This window comes from Thamnophis elegans, chromosome 16 (genome assembly GCF_009769535.1).
Source record: "Thamnophis elegans isolate rThaEle1 chromosome 16, rThaEle1.pri, whole genome shotgun sequence".
Taxonomy (NCBI): Eukaryota; Metazoa; Chordata; class Lepidosauria; order Squamata; family Colubridae; genus Thamnophis; species Thamnophis elegans.
In genome coordinates this window covers 36,804,524-36,828,031 of record NC_045556.1, presented here as the reverse complement: position 1 = coordinate 36,828,031, position 23,508 = coordinate 36,804,524, and the positions used below count along the sequence as shown (strand labels likewise).

The following is a 23,508-nucleotide window of genomic DNA, read 5'->3' as shown; positions in this document are numbered from 1 at the left end:
TTTTTAATTACTTCTTTATTAAAATTATTTATCAACAACAAGATATCTTTGTAATATATTCTTAGGTTATACATTATATCACCAATCCTCTATCAAGTATACATAAATTCATTGTTTTTCTTATCCATTTTGAAACAAAAAGTTCTAAAGTATTCAATTCATATATGTATCAGTCTTTCATTGTATCATTGTTATATGATTTCACAGCATAATTGTATTATCACTTAGCTCCTTCAGTTAAAACATAAGTAAAACATTTTCCATTTCCAGGTTTTTTTCCCCCAGCCACTGATAAAACAAATCCCATATCTTATAAAATTGCTTGTCTTCTTGTTCTCTAATTTCAAATGTCAATTTACTCATTTCAGCACACTCCATTATTTTTCAAATATGGTATTTAAAGCTTGATGGGGTAGGATGCCCTTAGCACTCTGGGACCTTGGTGGTTTCCAGTTGTTACCCAACCAGGTAACATCATCAGCGCAAGAAGGGAGGAGGAGAATAATTCTGAGGTTCTTGGTGCTCTCTGAGCTTGGTAGTTTCCTTGCAAATGTTTCATGCACCAACTAAGTAACATTGCTTACTAGGGCTACACCCACTAGCACTGATGATGCTACCTAGTTGGATCATGAAATGTCTTCAAGAAAACCACCAAGCTCAGAGAGCACCAAAGAACTCCACATTTCAACCCGCAGCTGCAAATATTCTCCTTTATCAGTATTTAAAGCTTGCTGGATGACGGAGGAAGACGAGGACCCGTCCAATAAATGCAATTTCCTCTTCTCCACCCCACCCCCCAAAAAAGGTTCAGGTGTGATGAATCCATTGAGCCAGTAGATGGAGATCGGGAGTCATTGAATGTGCCAGAAAACCGATTAATCCAGATCTCAGGGACTCAAAAGGCAGCATCAAAAAAAGCTTTTTAAGATTCTCCGCCCTTTTTCAGGGGAGAATTAAGCGCGATGCACAGATGGGGGTGGGGGAAGTCCAAAAACTCAGCAGCAACTTCCTACCAATGGCCACAAAAAACACTGCAGAATCCGGAAATGCTGTAATACTGTATAATGCTGTAATAATCAGAAATATTGTCATCCTGGCAAGAGAGATCAATTAGCCACCGGCTGCAATTCAGGGTCCAAGCTGCTTTGGAATTGCAAAAAGGTCAAGGTTCCCCTCGCGCATATGTGCTAGTCGTTCCCGGCTCTATGGGGAGGTGCTCATCTCCGTTTCGAAGCCGAAGAGCCAGCGCTGTCCGAAGATGTCTCCGTGGTTATGTGGCCAGCATGACCCAATGCTGAAGGAGCATGGAACGCTGTTCCCTTCTCACCAAAGGTGGACCCTATTTTTCTCCTTGCATTTTTAAGGTGCTTTTGAACTGCTAGGTTGGCAGAAGCTGAGACAAGTCACGGCGGCTCACTCCGTCACGCAGCGCTAGGGATTCGAACTGCTGAACTGCTGACCTTTCTGATCGACAAGCTCAGCATCTTGGCCACTGAGCCACTGCGTTCCTAATATGTGTGTGCGTTTGTGTGTGTATAGATAGATAGACAGATATAGATAGACAGATATAGATAGATAGATAGATAGATAGATAGATAGATAGATAGATAGATGATAGATAGATAGATAGATAGATAGATAGATAGATAGATAGATAGATAGATAGATAGATAGATAGATAGATATAGAGAGAGAGGGAGATAGAGAGAGAGGGAGAGAGAGAGAGAGAGAGGTAAATAGATGATAGATAGATAGATAGATAGATAGATAGATAGATAGATAGATGTAGATAGATAGATAGATAGATAGATAGATAGATAGATAGATGATAGATAGATAGATAGATAGATAGATAGATAGATAGATAGATAGATAGATAGATGATAGATAGATAGATAGATAGATAGATAGATAGATAGATAGATAGATAGATAGATAGATAGATAGATAGATAGATAGATATAGAGAGGGAGGGAGATGATAGATGGATAGATAGATAGATAGAGAGATAGATGGAGGGAGGGAGGGAGGGAGGGAGGGATAGATAGATAGATAGATAGATAGATAGATAGATAGATGATAGATAGATAGATAGATAGATAGATAGATAGATAGATAGATAGATAGATAGATAGATATAGAGAGGGAGGGAGATGATAGATGGATAGATAGATAGATAGAGAGATAGATGGAGGGAGGGAGGGAGGGAGGGAGGGAGGGAGGGATAGATAGATAGATAGATAGATAGATAGATAGATAGATAGATAGATAGATAGATAGATAGATATTGTGTTTCCCTAAAAATAAGATAGGGTCTTATTTTCTTTTGACCCCCAAAATAAGCATTTGACCTTATTTTCGGGGAGGTCTTATTAATTTTGAGGTGCAGGAGGCGGCGAGCGTGGTAACCTCGTGGCTGCTGCTGTGTTGCAATATTTCCGGGGAGGGCTTATCACACACACACACACACACACACAAACAAATGAAAAGGATTTGGTCGCTTTCCAGCCAGCTCTGTTTCCAACCTTACGCAGATGACTCGCAGCTGCTTCGTGAATCCATGTGGGAAGAAGATGAGAAACGGTTGAAGCCCATCCAAGAGTGGCTAAAAATGGGGAGTTGTTTGCCAAATAAAGAAACTCTTTTTTTCCCCCTCTCCTCTCTTTCTCTCTGGAGCAACTAAGGACACGTGGGGTTTATCTTGGCCCTCGCCGGCCCTTTCTTCCCCTCCGTGGGAAAGGGAGGGAAAAAAAGTTCAGCTGTTTTACCACCGCAAGAACTGATCGTTCGAAAGAGGCTCCCGGCAACCAAAGTCGCATTTCCTCTTTGTGTGTGTGTGTGAGAGAGAGACCCTCCATCTCTTTGAAAGAGGCTCCGTCTCTTTCCAGTGTTAACTCCAGGTCCTGCTCAGTTCCTGATGTCTTCTGACGCATTTAATGACAGTCTGAAGTTGTGGCGGACTGGGGGAAAAAGTGATTTAGTGTTGTGGCCTGCCAGCAGCCAGCAGAGTTGGCAGCAGATTCGGCCAGTGAGGAGGTTGGGGAGGAACCTGGGCCAGTCCTGGAGTCTGGGGAAGGCTCTGATGAGGGCTCTGTGTCGGAGGCAGAGAGGGGGCCAGGGCCATCTGCCAGTTATCAGCTGCCTTCAGAGTCAGACATCAGTGAGGCAGAAGAACAGCTGGAGCCTGTTCCCAGTGTACGCATGCACAGAGTTGCCAGATGAGAACAGCTAAAGAACCGGGGTCAACTTGGGAGGAAGGCCACAGGTGGACGATGACTGGCCACTCCCAGAGGAAATAAAAGAGGAGCGAAAGGGGAGTGGAGTTTGCAGGAGACCATTAGTTCATCCATGCATTCTTGCCAAGTATTGCAGAGTCTGAAAGATATCGGCCTGGCCACTCTCCCAACCTGATAAAGGTTGTGACGTTGCCTTCAGAAGTTGCGGGGGCTTCCAAGTAAGAGACTGGGCTGCCATCTGTGTCAGAAATGGTGTAGGGTCTCCTGTATTGGGCAGGGGGTTGGACTAGATGACCTACAAGATCCCTTTCAACTCTGTTCATCTGTATCTGATTCAGAAGGAGAAAGGAAGGGCCTTACGTTCAGCATCCACCCCGAATGTACGTCACTTTTCCCAGTCACTTCTCCCTGGGACAAAGAGCCCAGTGTGTCCCTGCGCAGAAGTATTCCACAAAGCTTTTTTTTTTCCCCCCCAGCTAAAATTACCTCTGGGAGGGGGAAAGAAAATCAGGTATTATGTTAAAAAGCCACTGCCTTCCTTTCCCAAAGGGCTGGAAAACACTCACCACCCTGCCAGCTTCTGGCAAAGTGGAGCGAAGCGGACAAAGGAGAGGAAAATGAAGCTGCAAAACTTTGCAGAAACGAGTGGAACATTTTTCCTCCTTTTTCTATTATGATCTCTTCCTCTCCAGTTCGCCCAACACAATGCCTAAGTTTCTGGCTCGGCCCAGGAAACCAAAAGCAGTGTGACTTGCAAATTGCCTTCTTGCAATGGACGTAATCCCTGGGAAACAGCAGGAAAGCCTTCCTAGGCCTCAACAGAAGTACATATCATTTCCCGCAGCAAAAAGAAAAGAAAGAAAGTTGATGGGAGCTGGATTGCCTTAGTCGAAGAAAAGACCCTAGCTACAGTTTTCTTTTGCCTTTCGGATTTTGCGCTTCAATGGGTGGAAAGAATGGAACGTCGATTTGGGGTTTGGCTGATGAGATAGGGGTGTGGTTCTACAGGCAGGTAGTCCTCGACTTAGGACTGCGAGGGAGCCCCAAATTTATGTTGTTAAGTGAGTTTTGCCCCATTTTACAGCGGCCGCCGTTGTTAAGTGGATCGCTGCAGCTGATTAAGTCGGCAGCACGGTTGTTAAGTGAATCTGGCTTCCCCATTGACTTTGTTTATCAAAAGGAGAGAGAGAGAGATTAGATAGATGATAGACAGATAGATAAATAGATAAATAGATAGATATGATAGAGAATAGACAGACAGATAGATGATAGAGATTAGATGATAGATAGATAGACAGACAGACAGATAGATAGAAATAGAGATTAGATGATAGATAGATAGATAGATAGATAGATAGATAGATAGATAGATAGATAGATAGAAATAGAGATTAGATGATAGATAGATATATTGATAGATAGATAGATAGATAGATAGATAGATAGATAGATAGATAGATAGATAGATAGATAGATAGAAATAGAGATTAGATGATAGATAGATAGATAGATAGATAGATAGATAGATAGATAGATAGAAATAGACATTAGATACATGATAGACAGAGAGAGAGAGATGATAGAAGATAGACAGATGATAGAGATTAGATGATAGATAGATGATTGATAGATAGATGATAGATAGTTAGATGATAGATAGATAGATAGATAGAAATAGAGATTAGATGATAGATAGATAGATGATAGATAGATAGATAGATAGATAGATGGATAGATAGATAGATAGAAAGAAATAGAGGTTAGATGATTGATTGATAGATAGATAGACAGACAGATAGAAATAGATTAGATAGATGATAGACAGATGATAGAGATAGAGATTAGATGAGACAGAGTGACAGATATTAGATGATAGATAGATAGATAGATAGATAGATAGATAGATAGATAGATAGATAGATAGATAGATAGAAAGAAATAGAGATTAGATACATGATAGACAGAGAGAGAGAGAGAGTGAGAGAGAGAGAGATGATAGAGGATAGACAGATGATAGAGATTAGATGTTAGACAGACAGAGCAGAGGAATTTGGGGTTGAGTCACCAGAGGACAAAGAAAAGGAAAAAAAGAGAGAGAATTGGACGGAATGGAGCAAGAAACCGGTTGAGCTGCTTTTTTTTTAAGACTTTGCAACCTTCAAGGGAGCAGGGTGTGTTTGCTGCACATTCCGTCTTTCCTTCAATGTATTTTCCCTTTCGCGGCTGGTTGAAAACTTGTGTGCGTGCTTACTCTGAGTTCACTGTGCCACTTCTCTTTCTTAAAAAGCCCCCCTCCCCCCCCCCCGAGGGTAGTAGGAGTAAGTACGACCCACCAGCCAGCCAAATTTCCATGATTTGCATCTCATTCCTCATCTACGTAGGGCATTTGGGTGCAGTGATCAAACTCCCCTCTATTAAAAAATAAACAAATAAATCTCTTTTTCTAGCCTTAACAGAGTGGGAAGGGACCTTGTCCTGGGACTAGGTCATCTAGTCCAACCCCCTCACCCAAGCAGGAGACCCTAACCGTTTCTGATAGATGGCAGTCCAATCTCTTCTTGGAAGCCTCCAGGGATGAAGCTCCCGCAACTTCCAAAGGCAACTTCTGTTCCATGGGTTGATCGTTCTCCCTGTCAGGAAATTCCTCCTTATTTCTCAGTTGCCTGTTGCAACGGACTCCACCAATTGCCCTCCTTATTTCTGTTGCATCATCATTTCCAAGGGCTTTCTGGTGTTTTTCTTGTTGACGTTTCATTACCAAACTAGGTAACAGCAGGAGGAGAAGGGGGAGGATTGTGGGGGTTTTTTTGGCACACCGTGAACTTGGTTTTTTCTTGAAGACGTTTCATTACCAAAGTAGGTAACAGCAGCAGCAGTAGCAGGAGGAGGAGGAGGAGGAGGAGGAGGAAGAGGAGGAAAGGAGGAGGAGGAGGAAAGGAGGAGGAAGAGGAGGAATATTGGGGGTCCTTGGCACACTATGAACCTGGTTGTTGTCTTGCAGACGTTTCATTAGCAAAGTAGGTAACAGCAGCAGTGGTAGCAGGAGGAGGAGGAAGAGGAGGAGAAAGAAGAGGAGGAAAGGAGGAGGAGGAAGAGGAAAGGAGGAGGAGGAGGAAGAAGAGGAGGAAGATTGGGGGTCCTTGGCACACTGTGAACCTGGTTGTCTTCTAGCAAACATCTCCTTACCAAACTCGGTAACATCCTCAGCGCTAGCAAAGAGTTGGGTGGTTGGCTCTCTGAAATGTCTTGTTTATCTCCACAGATTAACGAGCTTCGACTTTGCTCAGCTTCCAAACTTAGAGCTAAGACAAGGCCAACCACACGTTGCCTCTTGCAAAAAAAATATATATTCTAGGTGGCCACCAGAAGGACAGGAACCCTTCCCTAAAATCTCTCCCCCCCACACAATTTCCGAGCATTTAAAAGCTGTGTGTGAACCTCACTGAGGGTGAGCGAACTGCTGAGCCGAAACTGCGTTCTCCTGTTACAGCCCAAGATATCCTGGTTGCTGATTGCATGATTCAACGGGCAGGAAGGTGACGTCAAATGGAACAACAGGAGCCAGGAGGCGACAGGTATGGTCCAAGCAAGCTCAGGTTTTATGTTTCCTGCTTAGATGGGGGGGGGGAGGGGGGGAGTGACCGTCTTTGCTCTCTGCAGCACGCCTGGGTTGCGAAATTGAGGAAGTTGGCACTAGCTAGTCCCTGGGTGTCCAGCAGAAGACATGAGCAGGAACTTCAAAAAAAAATCCCAAGGGCCGTTGCGGGCCTGAGTTAGGAGGACCTCTCTCTGGGTGCAGAAGACCTAGCCTCAAGGTCAAGGCCCTGAAAATCCTTTCCTTCTTTGGATCCACAGGCTTTGGGGCTGTTCTTTTCAATAGAGGAGAATGTTTGTAGTTGAGGGAAGGGGAGGGGGAGGGGGAGGAAGAGAAGAAGAAGAGGATGAAGAGAAGAAAAAGAGGAAGATGAGAATGAGAAGAAGAAGAGGAGGAGGAGGAAGAGGAGGAAAAGAAGAAGAAGAAGAAGAAGAAGAAGAGGAAGAGGAAGAGGTGGTGGAGGAGGAAGATGATGAAGAGAAGAAAAAGAGGAAGAGGAGGATGAGAAGAAGAGGAGGAGGAAGAGGAGGAGGAGGAGGAAGAGGAGGAGGAGGAGGAGGAGAAGAAGAAGAAGAAGAAGAGGTGGTGGAGGAGGAGGAGGTGGTGGAGGAAGAGGAGGAAGCGGAGGAGGAAGAGGAAGATGATGAAGAGAAGAAAAAGAGGAAGAGGAGGAGGAGAAGAAGAGGAGGAGGAGGAAGAGAAGAAGAGGAGGAGGAGGAGGAAGATGATGAAGAGAGAAAAAGAGGAAGAGGAGGCTGAGAAGAGGAGGAGGAGGAGGAGGAAGAGGAGGAGGATGTAGCATTAGCGACACCTCTTCTTCAATTCATTGAGCTGGTCTTTTTAGTCTGAAAGGTTCCCTCAACCAGTTGAGTTTCTTGGCTGATTGGTTGGTTGGTTGGTTGAGTCCCCTCCTGCCATGGGCTTCATGGGGACAGTGTTACAAACCCCTCGGACTGTAGGAAGGCTAAATGATCTTCATTTATTACCCTTACAAAATGTACGCACCTTCCTCCTCTCCTTCCTCTTCCTTCTCCTTTCCCTTCTTCTTTCCTCCTTTCTCCTTCTTCTCCTTTCTCTTTTCCCCTCCTTCCTTATTTCTCTTCTCCTTTCCCCTCCTCCTCCACTCTCCATTTTCCTCCTCTCCCTGCCCTTCCTTCTTTCTCCTCTTCTTTCCTCCTTTCTCTTCCTTCTCCTTTCCCTTCTTCTTTCCTCCTTTCTCCTTCTTCTCCTTTCTCTTTTCCCCTCCTTCCTTATTTCTCTTCTCCTTTCCCCTCCTCCTCCACTCTCCATTTTCCTCCTCTCCCTGCCCTTCCTTCTTTCTCCTCTTCTTTCCTCCTTTCTCTTCCTTCTCCTTTCTCCTCCTCTTTTCTTTCCTCTCCTTCCTCTTTTGCCCCCTCCTCTCCTTTCTCTCCTTTCTCCTCTTCCTCTCCTTCCTTATTTCTCTTCTCCTTTCTCCTGCTCCTTTCTCCTCCCCTCCTTCCTTTTTTTTTCCTTCTCCCCCTCCTCCTCCTGCACCCAAACAAGCTTAAAATTCCTCTCGCTTTTATCTTAGCTAAAAAAAATTTGCAAACGATCCTCCCAGATGCATCTTGCTTTGTTCTGCACTGGGACAGGGAGGCTTAGAAACGGGCTCTGGAGATTAGGAGACAGAGGAGTGGCAAATCCTGAAGCTGGGGCCACTGTGTCCAGGGTGTGATCCCCCCCCCCCACACACCCACACCACCCTCCCGCTCAGAATTCCACAATAGCCAGTTTGCTTTCTCAGCACCTTGAACTTTATACAGGGAATTCGCCTGCTTTTCTTCCAAGCGAGGAAATTGCAGCTGGAGACTTGGCTGGGTACACGGCTGGAAAGTTTCCCCCTCCCCTCGTTATTTTGTGCTGGTTCTTTCAGATAATCTTCCTGAAGGACAGCCTACTTTCTCTACCTCCTCCTCTCCCACAGCTCCTGCTCAGTCGTAAGTAAGGTTCTACATTTTAGGCAAGAAAAACCAAATGCACAGGTACAGTATATGTGGTACCTTGCTCAACAGTAGTAACTGTGAGAGGGATCTTGGAGTCCTATTGGGCAACCATTTAAATAGGAGCCAGCCGTGGGCAGCAGCTGCCAAAAAAGCCAACACAGTTCTAGGCTGCATCAACAGAGGGATGGAATCAAGATCACGTGAAGGGTTAATACCACTTTATAAGGCCTTGGTGAGGCCACACTTGGAATACTGCATCCAGTTTTGGTCACCACGATGTAGAAAAGATGTGGAGACTCTAGAAAGAGTGCGGAGAAGAGCAACCAAGAGGATTAGGGGACTGGAGGCTGAAACATATGAAGAACGGTTGCAGGAACTGGGTATGTCTAGTTTAATGAAAAGAAGGACTAGGGGAGACATGATAGCAGTCTTCTAATATCTCAGGGGCTGCCCCAAAGAAGAGGGAGTCAAACTATTTTCCAAAGCACCTGAGGGCAGGACAAGAAGCAATGGGTGGAAACTCATCAAGGAGAGAAGCAACTTAGAAGTTAAGGAGAAATTTCCTGACAGTGAGAACAATTAACCAGTGGAACAACTTGCCTCCAGAAGTTGTGAATGTCCAACACTGGACGTTTTTAAGAAGATGTTGGATAACTATTTTTCTGAAGTGGTGTAGGGTTTCCTGCCTAAGCAGGGGGTTGGACTAGAAGACCTTCAAGGCCCTTTCCAACTCTGTTATTCCATATTCTAATCTTAACCTGCCTTCTTTGATTAATGGTAAGGCATGTAAAACGTGGCCAATGGCTTATCAGGGTTGTGGGAGCCCCAGTGTGGCTGAGTCAACAAATTGTGCAACCCTGTTAACAAAATAACAACCTTGTCAGGTGGGTTGGTCTGAGGGAAAGGGACTGGCCCAAAGTCACCCAGCTGGCTTTCGTGCCTAAGCCCGGGCTAGAACTCACCTTTTCCTGGTGATTGACCCAAAGTCACCCAGCTGGCTTTCATGGCTAAGGCGGGACTAGAACTCACGTTCTCCTGGTGATTGGCTCAAAGTCACCCAGCTGACTTTCATAGCTAAGGTGCGACTGGAACTCACAGTCTTCTCATGATTGGCCCAAGGTCACCCAGATGGCATTCCTGCCTAAGATGGAACTAGAACTCACAGTCTCCTGATGATTAGCCAACTTTCATGCCTAAACTAGGACTAGAATGCACCATCTCCTGGTGATTGGCTCAAAGTCATCCAGCTGACTTTCATATCCAAGGCGTGACTAGAGCTCACCATCTCCTGGTGATTGGCTCAAAGTCAACCAGTTGACTTTCACACCCAAGGTGCGACTAGAACTCGCCGTCTCCTGGTGATTGGCCCAATGTCTCTTCGTTGGCTTTCATATCTAAGGCAGGACTAGAACTCATGTTCTCCTGGTGATTGGCTCAAAGTCAACCAGCTGACTTTCATACCCAAGGCACGACTAGAACTCGCTGTCTCTTGGTGATCGGCCCAATGTCACTTCATTGGCTTTCCTGTCTAAGGCAGGACTAGAACTCACGTTCTCCTGGTGACGGGCTCAAAGTCAACCAGCTGACTTTCATAGCTAAGGTGGAACCAGAACCCACAGCCTCCTGATGATTAGCCAACTTTCACGCCTAAACTAGGACCTAGAATTCACTATTTCCTGGTGATTGAGCCCATCACCTCAAAACTCTCAGCTCTCCACCAAATAATTCTCTTTCTGCCAGCCAGGCCAAGGCAAGGAAGAACATTGAGAAGTTAAGCAACCTCGTTCAAACAGAGCCTGAAAAACAAGCAAGCACCTAACACGTTTTTCTTCTTTAGCTTCATCTCCAAAAGATCTGCTTCCTTCTTCTTACCTTTATCTGCCAGGGACAGCGTGGTATTGAAATACTGCTCTTCCACCGTCCACGCCGTGTCGTTCATCTTGTTGGATACTCCACAGGAGCCCATGCAGCTCACTTTGATGGCTAGGAGAGCAGACAGAAGACAGATGAATGGTTGGTTCATTGATGTACAGAGAGAAACACATAAAGAGATTCTATCCTAATTCTTCAGGCCACGCAGAAGCCAAAAAAAAAGCAGGAGGAAGAGGGAGTCAACCTATTCTCTAAAGTCCCAAAAGTGCTTTTTTCTTTCTTCAAGAATCAACTGGAGTTTCTGGTGGGTTTGGGGTTGTTTTGAAGATGTTTCACTTCTCATCCAAGAAGAAGAGAAAAGAAGAGTTGAAGAAGCTTCTTGGATGAGAAGCGAAACGTCTTCCAAGAAAAACTAGAGAGCCCAGTGGCCTCTTGAAAAAGCTCCGTTGCGACAACCAGGACCTGGATGGTGGAGAATCTCCTTAATATAGACTGTTCTCCAAAGCACCCGAGGGCAGGGCAAGAAGCAATGGGTGGAAACTAATGAAGGAGAGAAGCAACTTGGAACTGAGGAGAAACTTCCTGACAGTGACAACAATTAACGAGTGGAACAACTTGCCTCCAGAAGTTGTGAAAGCTCCAACACTGGAGGTTTTCCAAAAGATGTTGGATAACCATTTGTCTGAAGCGGTGTAGGGTTTCCTGCCTAGACAGGGGGTTGGACTAGAAGACCTCCAAGGTCCCGTCCAATTCTGTTACTTCGGTTTAAGGAGCAAATCACATGACACTTAAGCCAGGATTCATGAATGGTTCATCATTTTGAACCCAGATTTCTGGTTTAAGATGGAAATTGTCTTGCCAGGAGCAGAATCCTCAGCTTATGTTTTCAGCTTTTTCATTTTTTCCCCCCAATGTTGATTGATTTCTCTCCCACCTTTATTATTTTTATATATAACTCAAGGTGGTGAACATATCCAAGATACTTTTTTTTCCAATTTCCCCCACCACAACAATGTTGTGAGGTGGGTTGAGCCAAGGGAGGGAAGGATTGGCCCAATATCACCCAGCTGGCTTTCATGGCTAACGCGGGACTAGAACTCCCCATCTCCTAGTGATTCGCTCCAAGTCATCCCACCAGTTTTCATGGCTAAGGCAGGACTAGAACTCCCATCTCCTGGTGAATGACGCAAAAATCACCATGCCAGTTTTCATGGCTAAAGTAGGACTAGAACTCCCCATCTCCTGGCGATTGGCTCAAATCACCCAGTTGGTTTTTTATACCTAAGGCAGGACTAGAATTCCCAAAGTTTTGCTTCCTAGCCTGGTGCCTTATCCATTCAACCAAACTCTCTTCGCTTTCTGTCCTTTCAACTAGAAAGGAAATTAATAAACTGTCCCCACTTCCTTTACAGGCTGTTTCTCCATCGTCAAATGTTTTTTTTAAAATCGTTAATGGGGGGGGAAACACTCTTCTCCATGCTAAACCAAAATCAAGTCACCTATGGAGTCCGTCACCGGAGGAAAGATTGGGTGATCTTCACATTGTCCATCTTCTTCTCTCTCATTAAATTTAATGCCCGAGCAGAACCCGTGATTCTGTCTACTTAGTTTTTAATGGCCTTGCAAGACAAAGGAAATCAAAAATCGGATTTAAGTCTTCATCCCGGCTCCAGTCAGTCTACCTACCTCAGCACATCATTCATGAGGCTAAATTAGGGTCTGCATTTCCTCAGAGGAGAAAAGATGAGCAGGGGTTACACCTGAGCTACAACCCCTATGTCTTACGGGAAGCTCCTCAGCTATATATATATATATATATATATAATATATAATTATATATATATATATATTTATTCCAAAGTTTCTAGTGGATCGCCCGAGTTTTGCTGACTGTGGTTTCCCCCGCTGCTATTTCTCTTTGCCCTTCCTGTTGCAATCCAGTTTCATTCTACTTCCTCCTTCCGGTTTTAATTTCAGTGCGCTGTTTTGACCGAGGCTTCCCAAGAGCCCGAAGCAAACTCCTGGTCCCGACAAAAAACCCTTTTATTAATTCACAGTGAATGCTGCTCATTCACCTCCAACAAAGTCTTTCCAGGGAGGATTTACAGTCACAGACCTTATCTGGCTTGGACAGCTGCCAGGACGATATCTGCAGAACTTGGCAAGGAGCCTCGGAGAGTCACAAACCAATGAAGCAGAGTAATTGTCTCCTGCAAACTCTAGATTTAGGACAAATTCACCTAATGACCCAGTTACTAACTTAGCAACTGCTGTGATTCGCTTAACAACGGTGGCAAGAAAGAATAGGTGGACCCCCTCTTCTCTGTGGCAGCTCCTCAAATATTGGAAGACTGCTATCCTGTCTCCCCGGGTCCTTCTCTTCACTAGACTAGCCAGGCCCAGTTCCTGCAATTGTTCTTCCTATATTTTAGCCTCCAGTCCTCTAATCATCTTGGTGGTTCTTCTCTGCTCTCTTTCTAGTGTCTCCACATCCTTTTTTATAGTGTACTTAGTGACCAAAACTGAAAGCCTTACCACTGAAAGACCAAAAGCCTTACCACTGAAATCCACAACAATGACTCCAGCCTCTGTTGACGGAAGGAGAATGGCATTGCCGACAACAGGAGAAACTGCTTTTTAAGCAAAAAGCGGAGTAAATTATAGCTCGAGACCTCATTTTTAAACCTTTTCTCCCAGCGAAGGGAACCAAGATTTATACTTCTGTCAAGGCGGCAGCCGAGGGGAATTGTATTTCAATCCCTCCCACAGCCATCAAATCACAGACGATTCTGTCAGCAAAATAAAAATATGTCTAGTTCTGGGGATTTAAGAGGAACCCAACACAAGGCAGTTTGCACGCTGCAGCCCGCTGGAGCTAACCACTGTTTACTGAGTAAACCCCAATCATGGAAGTTCACGCCGTGAACCCCATTTTGACAGCTGGATTCTCCATGGTGGTTTGACCATTTCACAGAGGGCGATCCACCCGAATGTTACACAATGGGTTGAAGAAACAAAGCACAGGGAGTCCTTGACTCACAATCACAACTCGCCCAAATCACAACTCACCACAACCAACTTGCTACGGCCAACTTGCCACAGTCAACTCACGGCCGCCAACTTACCCCGGGGGCAAGAGTTCCTCTAATATAGAAGCAATCGTGGGATAGAATCCGTTAAAAAAGGACGCAGAAGGAAGGACGAATGAAATGGGAATGACAACTATTAAAACTAATTTTTAAAACTATTTTAAATGTTGACACACTGATCGGTTGAATTGTCCTGCAGCAAGGAGTTGGCCTGTTCCACATGTTCTGCTTTTTGAAAATGAAACTGGACTTTGTTTTTTTTTTCCTTGAAGGCGTTTCCTCCTCATCCGAGAAGCTTCTTCAGTTTTCGGACTCAGCCTTCATCCAGAACGGAGGAAGCTTCTTGGGTGAGAAGCGAAACCTCTTCAAGAAAAAAAACCTGACAGCATCCAGTTGCCTTTTGAAAAAGCACCTTTGGGACAACCATGACCTAGATGACCGAGAACTGAGGGAGAGAGAGAGAGGGAGGGAGGGAGGGAGAGCCGAGGTGGCGCAGTGGTTAAATGCAGCACTGCAGGCTACTTCAGCTGACTGCAGTTCTGCAGTTCGGCTGTTCAAATCTCACTGGCTCAGGGTTGACTCAGCCTTCCATCCTTCCGAGGTGGGTAAAATGAGGAGCCGGATTGTTGTTGGGGGCAATTTGCTGACTCTGTAAACCGCTTAGAGAGGGCTGAAAGCCCTAGGAAGCGGTATATAAGTCTAACTGCTATTGCTGTTGCTATTTTAGGGGGAAATATTCTGCCCTTTTCATATTTCCTAAAACACTTCCTTTTTCCAGGAGAGGGGTGGGTTTTTAACTTCCTACGGTTCTCAACCTTGATTGCTAGTTAAAGCTGCACCGATTGGAAAGGCCTTGGGCAAAGCCAACAGCATGTCTTCTTCAGAATCTTCATCTTCTACGGCCAGTAGATAGTAGACTGTTCTGACCCCCTCCTCCATCCAGTAACGAATGCCGAGACAAGCTTAACTGGAATGTACTTTAATAGCAAGACACCCAAAACCTCGGTGGCTGAAAGCCAAGCAGAACAAACAGATAAGGACCTTGACAGCAACTCAAACAAAACTCAGGCAGCAATAAACACAGATAAGGCTTGGCAGCAATCCAGCCTGCCAAGCTCCCAGTATTGAAAGCCCTATGAAGCGGTATATAAGTCTAACTGCTATATTGCTATTGCTAAAGAAAGAGAAAGAGAGAAAAAGAGAGAGAGAGAGAGAGAGAGAGAGAGAGAGAGAGAGAGCGCGAGAGAGAGAGCGAGAGAGAGAGAGAGCTCTGTTGCCAGCTCAGACATCTTTTTCAAACCCAAATAACAAAGCGTCGTATTAATAGCCTGGGCGCACAGCTCTCGAACACTAACGTTGAATTTTAATCAGGGGAAACGAGCTTGCGCCACCAGCTAAAGTCGAGCAGGCGGCCATTCAACGGTGCTAACCTCCCCTGTCGAGTAAGTCAGGTTGGAAGGAGGGGGAGGCCGGAAGGAGCCGCAGGGCCTGCTCGAGCTTAATTGCCATCCTCTAAACCCCAATAACAACAATAATAATTTTTGTTTTCATTCCATGTGGCAGCGGACTCTGGGCAGCGTGCCACGCCTCCGAAGAGTTAAAAAGGTAGACGAAACAAGATTTTAAGATAAACTGCAATGAAACAGGGCAAGGCAGCCCACTGAAAACAACATTAAGCCCCCAACCTGGGAAGGAAGCCAGGTTTCTAAGCTTTTCAGAACCGCTTCAGGAATAAGATCCAGCCTTCTGCAACCCCCCCCCCACCCCCCCAGCATATCTAGTTGCATGCTCGGCCGAGGCGTGGCTGATTTCTGTCTCCTTTTGGAGATTTGCCCGTAGTTGGGTGTGCTTTTAGAATTTGGTTGTGTTTGGAGAAGGAGCGGGGAGCGGACAAATGTAGGTATGGGTGGGGAGTTATTCAAGGCTGCTGCTTCCCCAGAGTGGGTGGGTGGGGGGCTGGCTTTTCTTCTCTGAATGCTTTTCAAGAAATGTCTTGCTCTGCGCTGAAAAGTGGGAAATGGTCATCAGCCAATGGATGGGTGGGCCTTTACTTTGCTCACCTCCATTGTCCAAGGAACGGATGAAGCGACATTCCAATAGAATAGAATAACAGAGTTGGAAGGGGCCTTGGAGGTCTTCTAGTCCAACCCCTGCTTAGGCAGGAAGCCCTTCAGACAAATGGTTCTCCAACATCTTCTTTAAAAATTCCAGGATTGGAGCATTCACAACTTCTGGAGGCAAGTTGTTCCACTGGTTAATTCTTCTCAATATCAGGACATTTCTTCTTAATTCTAGATTGCTTCTCTCCTTGATGAGTTTCCATTGTTCCTTCTCCTGTCTTCAGCTGCTTTGGAGAATAGCATGACACCCCCCCCCTCTTCTTCGTTCCAGCCCCTCCAATATTGGAAGACTGCTATCATGTCACCCCTGGCCCTTTGATAAGGTAAAGGTTCCCCTCGCACATGTGTGTTAGTCATTCCTGACTCTAGGGGGCGGTGCTCATCTCTGTTTCAAAGCCGAAGAGCCAGCGCTGTCCGAAGACGTCTCCGGGGTCATGTGGCTGGCATGACTCAACGCCTGAAGGCGCACGGAACTCTGTTCCCTTCCCACCAAAGGTGGCTCCTATTTTTCTACTTGCATTTTTTACGTGCTTTCGAACGGCTAGGTTGGCAGAAGCTGGGACAAGTCATGGGAGCTCCCTCCGTTATGCGGCGCTGGGGATTCGAACCGCCGACCTTTCTGATCGACAAGCTCAGCGTCTTAACCACTGAGCCACCATGTCCCATGGTCCTTTGATAGCTATCACCAATTTGGCACCTCTTCCAGTAGCAAAAAAAAAGAAACCCCAGACAGGTGAGTAAGAATGCTGAGGGAAGCATTGCTCGGCTGATGCCTTGAAGGCTAATCATAATTTAAAGGCTGGTCAGCAGTCAATTCTTGGACAGAGATACACAGCAAGAGAGGCCTGACTCATTATGAACCAGCTAATATCTTACCAGTTCTTTTTTTTTTCTTATTAGGTTTCATAGACTTTTGAAGAAACCTTTTCAAAGATTCAATTGTGTCCAGTTCTCAAGGCGGCTTAGTCCAATTTCTGAAGTTTTCTTGGCATGTATTTTTTCTGGAAATGGTTTGCCATTGTCTCTCTTTTTTTAATTTACAGTTTTCTGCCAGTTTACATGCCCAGGATCCAAGTCTAGGTAAGGTCTAAACCAGTGGTCACCAACTGGTGGCTGTAGACCACTGGTAGTCCATGAGGAAATGTTGGTGGTCCACAGAAAAATTATTTGTGTTTTTTATATTGCACTAAATCAGGGGTCCTCAATCTATGCATCCTGGGACGGATACGTCCAATGAACACTTATGTGGCTGCAGAGAGTCTCCCCCTTCAGGGTCTTTTTGTGGGGGTCAGAGGGGGGTCAGAAATTCCGACTTGGAGTCTTCTGGTGGGGGTTTTTGGGTGAAGGCTGGAGGGAAGAGCAGATGGTGGCAAAGAGCCAGAGGGCCTCGTTCCAGTGGGAGTGCATCAGGGCCTGGAACTGGCTGACCATCTCAGCCCTCTGACCCTCCAGCGTCGGCACCTGGCCCTGCACTCCTGCAGGTCTTCCCTCTGCTTGGAAAGCCTATGCTCCTAGTCCTCAGTGAGGTGCTTCTGCTGAGCCTCCTTCTCGGTCAGATCCAATTTGAACTGAGCTGTTTTGCCAACTCTTTCTCCTGGGGGCTGCTTAGCTCCAGCAACTGCTTCCTGTTGGGGCCCTAAGGAGCTGGGTGTGTGTGTGAGGAGGGGCTGGGAGGGGAGGGGCGAGTAGAGACTGGCCAGGTGCCCCTCGACGTAAGTGACATTGAGTCGGCCACGCCCACCCAATCACATGGCCACCTAGCCACACCCACACAGCCGGTCATTAGGCAGATTCTATTAGTGGTCCGCGGGATTTAAGATTATGAATTTAGTGGTCCCTGAGGTCCGAAAGGTCGGTGGCCCCTGGTCTGAACCATCTTCCTGTGTTCATTCAAATGTTCTACCTGCCACTCAAATCCTCACATCAGAAACATTATGATGAAGCTGAGAGGCCAGTGATCCAAAATCTGATTGATGGCAAGGATGGGGGGAGGAAAGTTTTAGCACCAGCTAACTGGCTGCCTGCCAACTGCTTTCTATTCAAAGGAGTCTTAAGAATTCTTGGCGGAGATCTTGAAATCATTTCAACTGTGCTAGCTCACACCCACTCTTTCCAAAACATCCCTTTGTGTTCAGTGGTGCCAAGGAAAAGTATCTGCCAAGCAGATGCCATGTCAGCCAGAAACGTTGTGTAAAATGCAGTGGCAAAAGGTCCTTGGGGCTCTCTGAACTTCTAACACTGTTGACCTCACTTACAGAAGTTTGGGTAAGGAAACATCTGCAAGAAAACCACCAAGCTCAGAGAGCCCACTGTCCTCTTCCTCCTCCTAGCACTGATGAAGTTACTTAGTTTGATATTGAAATACCTACAAGAAAATCACCAAGCTTAGAGCTACTGTACATAAACAGGGAGCACTGATGATATTACCGAGTTGGGTGATGAAACGTCTGTAAGAAAACCACCAAGCTCAGAGAGCACCAAGGAGCCCACCCTCCTCCTCCTAGCACTGATGATGTTACCAAGTTGGGTCATGAAACATCTGCACAAAAACCACCAAGTTCATTTCAACCGTAAGCAATAAATATTCTCCTTTGTTGGAAAATGGCAGTTCAGACAGCTGTTGTCTTCCAACACACTCCCCGGATGCCCTTCGCTCAAGGGGATCCATAGATCTGATCTCCAGGGCTGAACGACCCAACGGAGAACTTCGAAAGCGTTAGAGAGGTCTGAGAAGAGACACATTGAGAAGACAGGTCTTCTCCTCCTTCCTGGGTGGCTCCATATCAGCCTGAGAAGCCACGGCAAACACACGAGATCATCATGACACCAAAACTGATAATCCACTGGTCCCAATGCCTTATTCGGATGCTCACGCCAAGAAAACTATCGCACACATACACTACACCAGAGGCCACCAATCTTTCAGCCCTCAGGGACCACTAAATTTATAATTTTGAATCCTGCAGACCATTAATATCGTCTGCCTAATGAATGACTGGGTGGGCGTGGCTAGCTGGTCATGTGGCTGGGTGGGCGTGGCCAACTTGATGTCACTCATGTCAAGGGGTGCCTTGCCAGTCTCTACTCGCCCCTCCCTTCCCAGCCCCTTCTCACATGCCCACCCGGGCTCCTTAGGGCCCCGACAGGAAGCAGTTGCTGGAGCTAAGCAGCCCCCAGGAGAAAGAGTTGGCAAAACAGCTCAGCTCAAATTGGATCTGGCCGAGAAGGAGGCTCAGCAGAAGGACCTCACTGAGAACTAGGAGCATGGGCTTTCCAAGCAGAGGGAAGACATGGTGGGAGTTCAAGGCCAGATGCCGGCGCCTGGAGGCTCAACGGGCTGAGATGGTCAGCCAGTTCCAGGCCGTGATGCAGTCCCACTGGAACGAAGCCCTTTTTTTTTTTGCAAGAGTTTCTGTTCCTAGTTTGCTTCAGACAGGAAACAGGTTGGAAGTGACTGCTTCGAGACCAGACGGAAGGCTTTCTCCAGAGCCAGAAAAAACTCTGCTTAATGATTTCTCAAGATAGAAGCCGTCTCGGGGTGTCCATCGCCCGCCTCCCCGTTGGGTTGAACCCCAAATCGGAGAAGAGGCTCTCCAGGTAGGAAGAGTTTCGAAGCACTCCCCAGAAGACTTCACAAGAGGCCTTTTTTGAGGGGCAAAATTTCAACCCAAGAGGCCCTTGGGTAGGGGAGGGGTCCTCGTCTTGCAGGGGGAGGAAGAGAGGAAGGACCCCTCCCTAGTCTCCACCTCCAAGCCATCGGGGATGAACCCCTACCACCACCACCACCACCAAACCCCGCTGTGAACCCCCTTGGCCAGGTGCAACGAGAGAGCCTCTCCGCCTTCCTCCTTCCAGGCTTACCGCGATATTGGAGAGCTCCTGAAAAGCGAACGGTGACGCTTCCCACCAGCGGCTCGCCGGGACTGTAGACCACCCGGCTGTCGCTCAAGCGGATCTCGAAGAGCTGGACCTTCCCCATCGCCGGGCCCAGGCTAGAGGGAGGGGAAGTGGAGGGAGGGAGGGGAGAGAGAGAGAGAGAATGGCCTGGCTCAGCTGGGCTGCTCCGCTGCGGGGTTGGTTGTTTTTTTTTTTGTTTTTTTTTGGCTTCCCTGCTCCTGCGTTTTTACGCGCCGCGCTCTCGCCTCCTGCCCGACCTGAACTGCGGAATCCGCAAAGCTCCTTTGCTTCGCTCTACCTGCGGCCTCGGGGGGGCGGGGCATTGCCGGCACCGCCCCCTTCCAGGGGCCGGCCCTGTCCCCGCCCCTTTAACCCAACCCCCCCCTCTCCAGCCCCAAACCGCTTCGGGGGGAGGTGGAATCAGCTGCGCCAGCTGTCTTGCGCCTGGCTAAGGCGAGAGGCGCGCGCTTGGCTCAGCGTCTCCGGATTCCAGGCCCCATCATCCCCGCCGTCGGATGGAGAAGGCGGGTTGAAGCTCCCAGTTTCGAAGGGGAGGGAGGGAGATCTACCAGTGGTGAGGGTTGATCGACTTGGGAAGGCGAAGCAACTGGGGGCAATGCCCCCAAGTGGAGATTCCCAGGTGGACCGGAGCGAAGGGGACCCATCGTCCCCAGCAGCGCTCAAGACTCAGCAGCGCTTCCCCCCCCCCCGGAGGGGAGGAAAGGCTACTCAAGGGACTAAATCAAAACAGGAAATGACACCATTGGTACCTTTTCCCTGGTTCTGAGTGAAGCTCCATCGGTTGAATTCCCACCTGCTGGGCCAATAGACCAGAGCAGGCTATGCTTAAAAGGGCGATGCAAATATATATATAATGTCACAACCCCTGGTATGCCCCAATTATGGGAGGAAGCTAACTGCTTCCATTATCTGTCAATCGGCTTATTTATCAGCACAAATATAACACACACACACACACACACACAGTTTGATTGGACACAAATATATATATTTTTCCTTCCAAATCAGGTCCTAGTGCAAATCTCCCCAGTTAATTTGGTCCTATTATTATCTAAGGGACGCGGTGGCTCAGTGCCTAAGATGCTGGGCTTGTCGATCTGAAAGCTCGACAGTTCAGCGGTTCGAATCCCCAGCGCTGCGTAACAGAGGGAGCTCCCATGACTTGTCCCAGCTTCTGCCAACTTAGCAGTCCGAAAGCACGTTAAAAAATGCAAGTAGAAAAATAGGAACCACCTTTGATGGGAAGGGAACAGCCTTCCGTGTGCCTTCGGTGTTGAGTCATGCCGGCCACATGACCACGGGGACGTCTTTGGACAGCGCTGGTTCTTCGGCTTTGAAACAGAGATGAGCAGCGCCCCCTAGAGTCAGGAACGACTAGCACAGATGTGTAAGGGGAGCTCTGCTGCCAGCTCCACTGTCCGCTGGTGGGCCACAACACAATCAAGAGGCTGCAGGGGCCGTCTTTAAGAACACGGTTCGCCATCTGTACTTCCCCACCACCTTTTAAAAGTTCTTTGAAGGAAATAATTGAATTGGAAAACAATTATTATTATTATTATTATTTTGTAGCCCACTCAGAAGGATCTCAGTGTGGGAAGGATGGTAGGTGATGTCATTTCCCCCCCACTTCCCCTGAGATTTTTCACAGCTCTTCTAAACAAAAGGGTGAGGTGTTAATCTTTTGAAGAAATTTCAGATCTCTCCTGTAGCTGAGAAGGTGCTTTCGCAGTTTTTGAAGCTCTGATTCTAGGCTGTTTTCTTAATTCTTCTTCTTTTTTTCCTCCCCTCTAGCATCCACTGGGAATACGGGGAAAGTGTCATCCGTTTGGAGTTGGAAACTTGCGACTCTATTATTCTGTTATTCTGTAGAATGAGCTGACAGCAGGGAAGGCATGGCAAGATCTGGTATAAACCTCCCGAAAGTTACACATTGAAAATCAGAGAGTCCAATCAGCATCCAGTAAGATGTTATGGGAAAATCTCCTTGGCAGGTCTTGTGTGCCTCAGGACGGTTGGCCTTGAAGAAGTATAAACAACTCTACTCAGCAGCACCAGAGTTGTTGAGTGCAAACCTCCCTCCCTCCATTTCTCACGGGACTGCTCCACACCCTCTCGCTTCCCCATCCCAAAGGCCTAATCCCCCTCCCCCAGGGCTGGACTAATTGACCTACAAGGTCCTTTCTGACTCTGTTCTTCTGTTCTTTCCTGAAACGGCACACGCTTGTAAATGAATGTGTCTCTCGCTACCTCACATGGGGGACCTCTGCCAAAGCTTCGGTCCAAAGTCTAACATTACTTCAACCACGGAAGGCACGATTAAGTAAGGGGAAAATAACAGCTCATTTAATTGGCTGTTTGGAATCAAGGCCGGGAAAAACCAGTTCTCCTTATTTGAAAACCGGGGTAGGAAGAGGAGACGGGTGAAAGCTTTGCAAATCACAGGGTTGAGGCCAGCTGGAAAACTAGTGTTGCTTGGCCCTGTTCTTTTAAAATACCTGTTCGCTGGAAATGTTGAATGTCGGAAATACTAAATGGTTCCTGGTTGAAGAAGCTAATCCTTGCTGCGTAAATACTTGGGTATTATTGGAAGATCCTGCCTGTTTGTTGGGAGATTTTGAGGAGACGAAACAAGCCGAAGAGAGGGGAACAGAACAGAAACAACAGGACAACAGAATTGGAAGGGACCTTGGAGGTCTTCTAGTCCAACCTCCTGCATAAGCAGGAGTTCCTATACCATCCGGGACAAATTGCTGTCCAATCTCTTCTTAAAGACTTCCAGGGTTGGAAGGAGGAGATTCTCCATCATCCAAGGCCAGGGTTGTCCTCGAAGGTGCTTTTTCCAAGAGGCAACTGGGTTTTTCTATGAAGACCTTTCGCTTCTCTCACCCTTCTTCAGATGAGTTGAAGAAGTTTCCTAGAGGAGAAGCGAAAGGTCTTCAAAGAAAAACTCGGAAGTCCAGTTGCCTCTTGAAAAAAAAAAGCACCTTTGGGACTTCCAGTGTTGGAGCATTCACAACTTCTGGAGGCAAGTTGTTCCACCGGTTAATTGTTCTCCCTGTCAGGAAGTTTCTCCTCAGTTCTAGTTTGCTTCTCTTCTGGTTTAGTTTCCATCTGTTGTTTCTTGCCCTGCCCTCAGGTGCTTGGGAGAATAGTTTGACTCCCTCTTCTTTGGGGCAGCCCCTTATTGTCCAGTTGCATTAGAAGACGGGGGGGGGGATTAAAAATTACTCTCCTATCCCCGCTATTTAGTCAGGTGGGTCATTGCAAAGCAGTGACAAAACAACTCACCGTAGAAGAGGAAGAACGTTTAAGGCAATGGTAGATCCGTGTGTGTGTGTGTGTTACTACAGGAATAATTTTAATTCGGAAAGGTGGGAGAAAAGGATCTCTTTGTCAATCTTTGGGTCACCCTGGTGGCCAGGAGTTCTGCCAGGTCCTTGGAAACATCTCCAAAGTGAAGTGACCAGGTGGCATTATGTTTTTTTTGGGGGGGAGATGCTTCAAATTTCCCTCCTCCCTCCTTGTTGGACAGATGTTTTGTAATCTAACCCAGGGGCCAGCAACCTATGGCTCTGGAGCTGCATGTGGCTCTTTCATCCCTCTGCTGTGGCTCCCTGTCGCTCAAAATATGCGTTCACAACTACCAATGTGGACACCCGCTGGCATGTGATTTATTGAGCTTTTCGACCCCCAGCTGGCCAACCATGGATAAAT

General features: G+C 46.9%; 1 protein-coding gene across 1 annotated transcript in view; it reads right to left on the bottom strand.

The window, feature by feature from the left end:
• Positions 1-20,149, bottom strand: part of ARRDC1 (arrestin domain containing 1) — a 34,346-nt gene extending 14,197 nt beyond the window's left edge. Inside the window, exons 1-2 of the mRNA XM_032233364.1 lie at positions 19,738-20,149; positions 10,668-10,778 (exon numbers count right to left, since the gene is read on the bottom strand). Coding sequence (XP_032089255.1) covers positions 10,668-10,778; positions 19,738-19,855 — 229 coding nt within the window. The 5' untranslated portion in view covers positions 19,856-20,149. The remainder of the gene's footprint in view (positions 1-10,667; positions 10,779-19,737) is intronic.
• Positions 20,150-23,508: the final 3,359 nt, after the last annotated feature.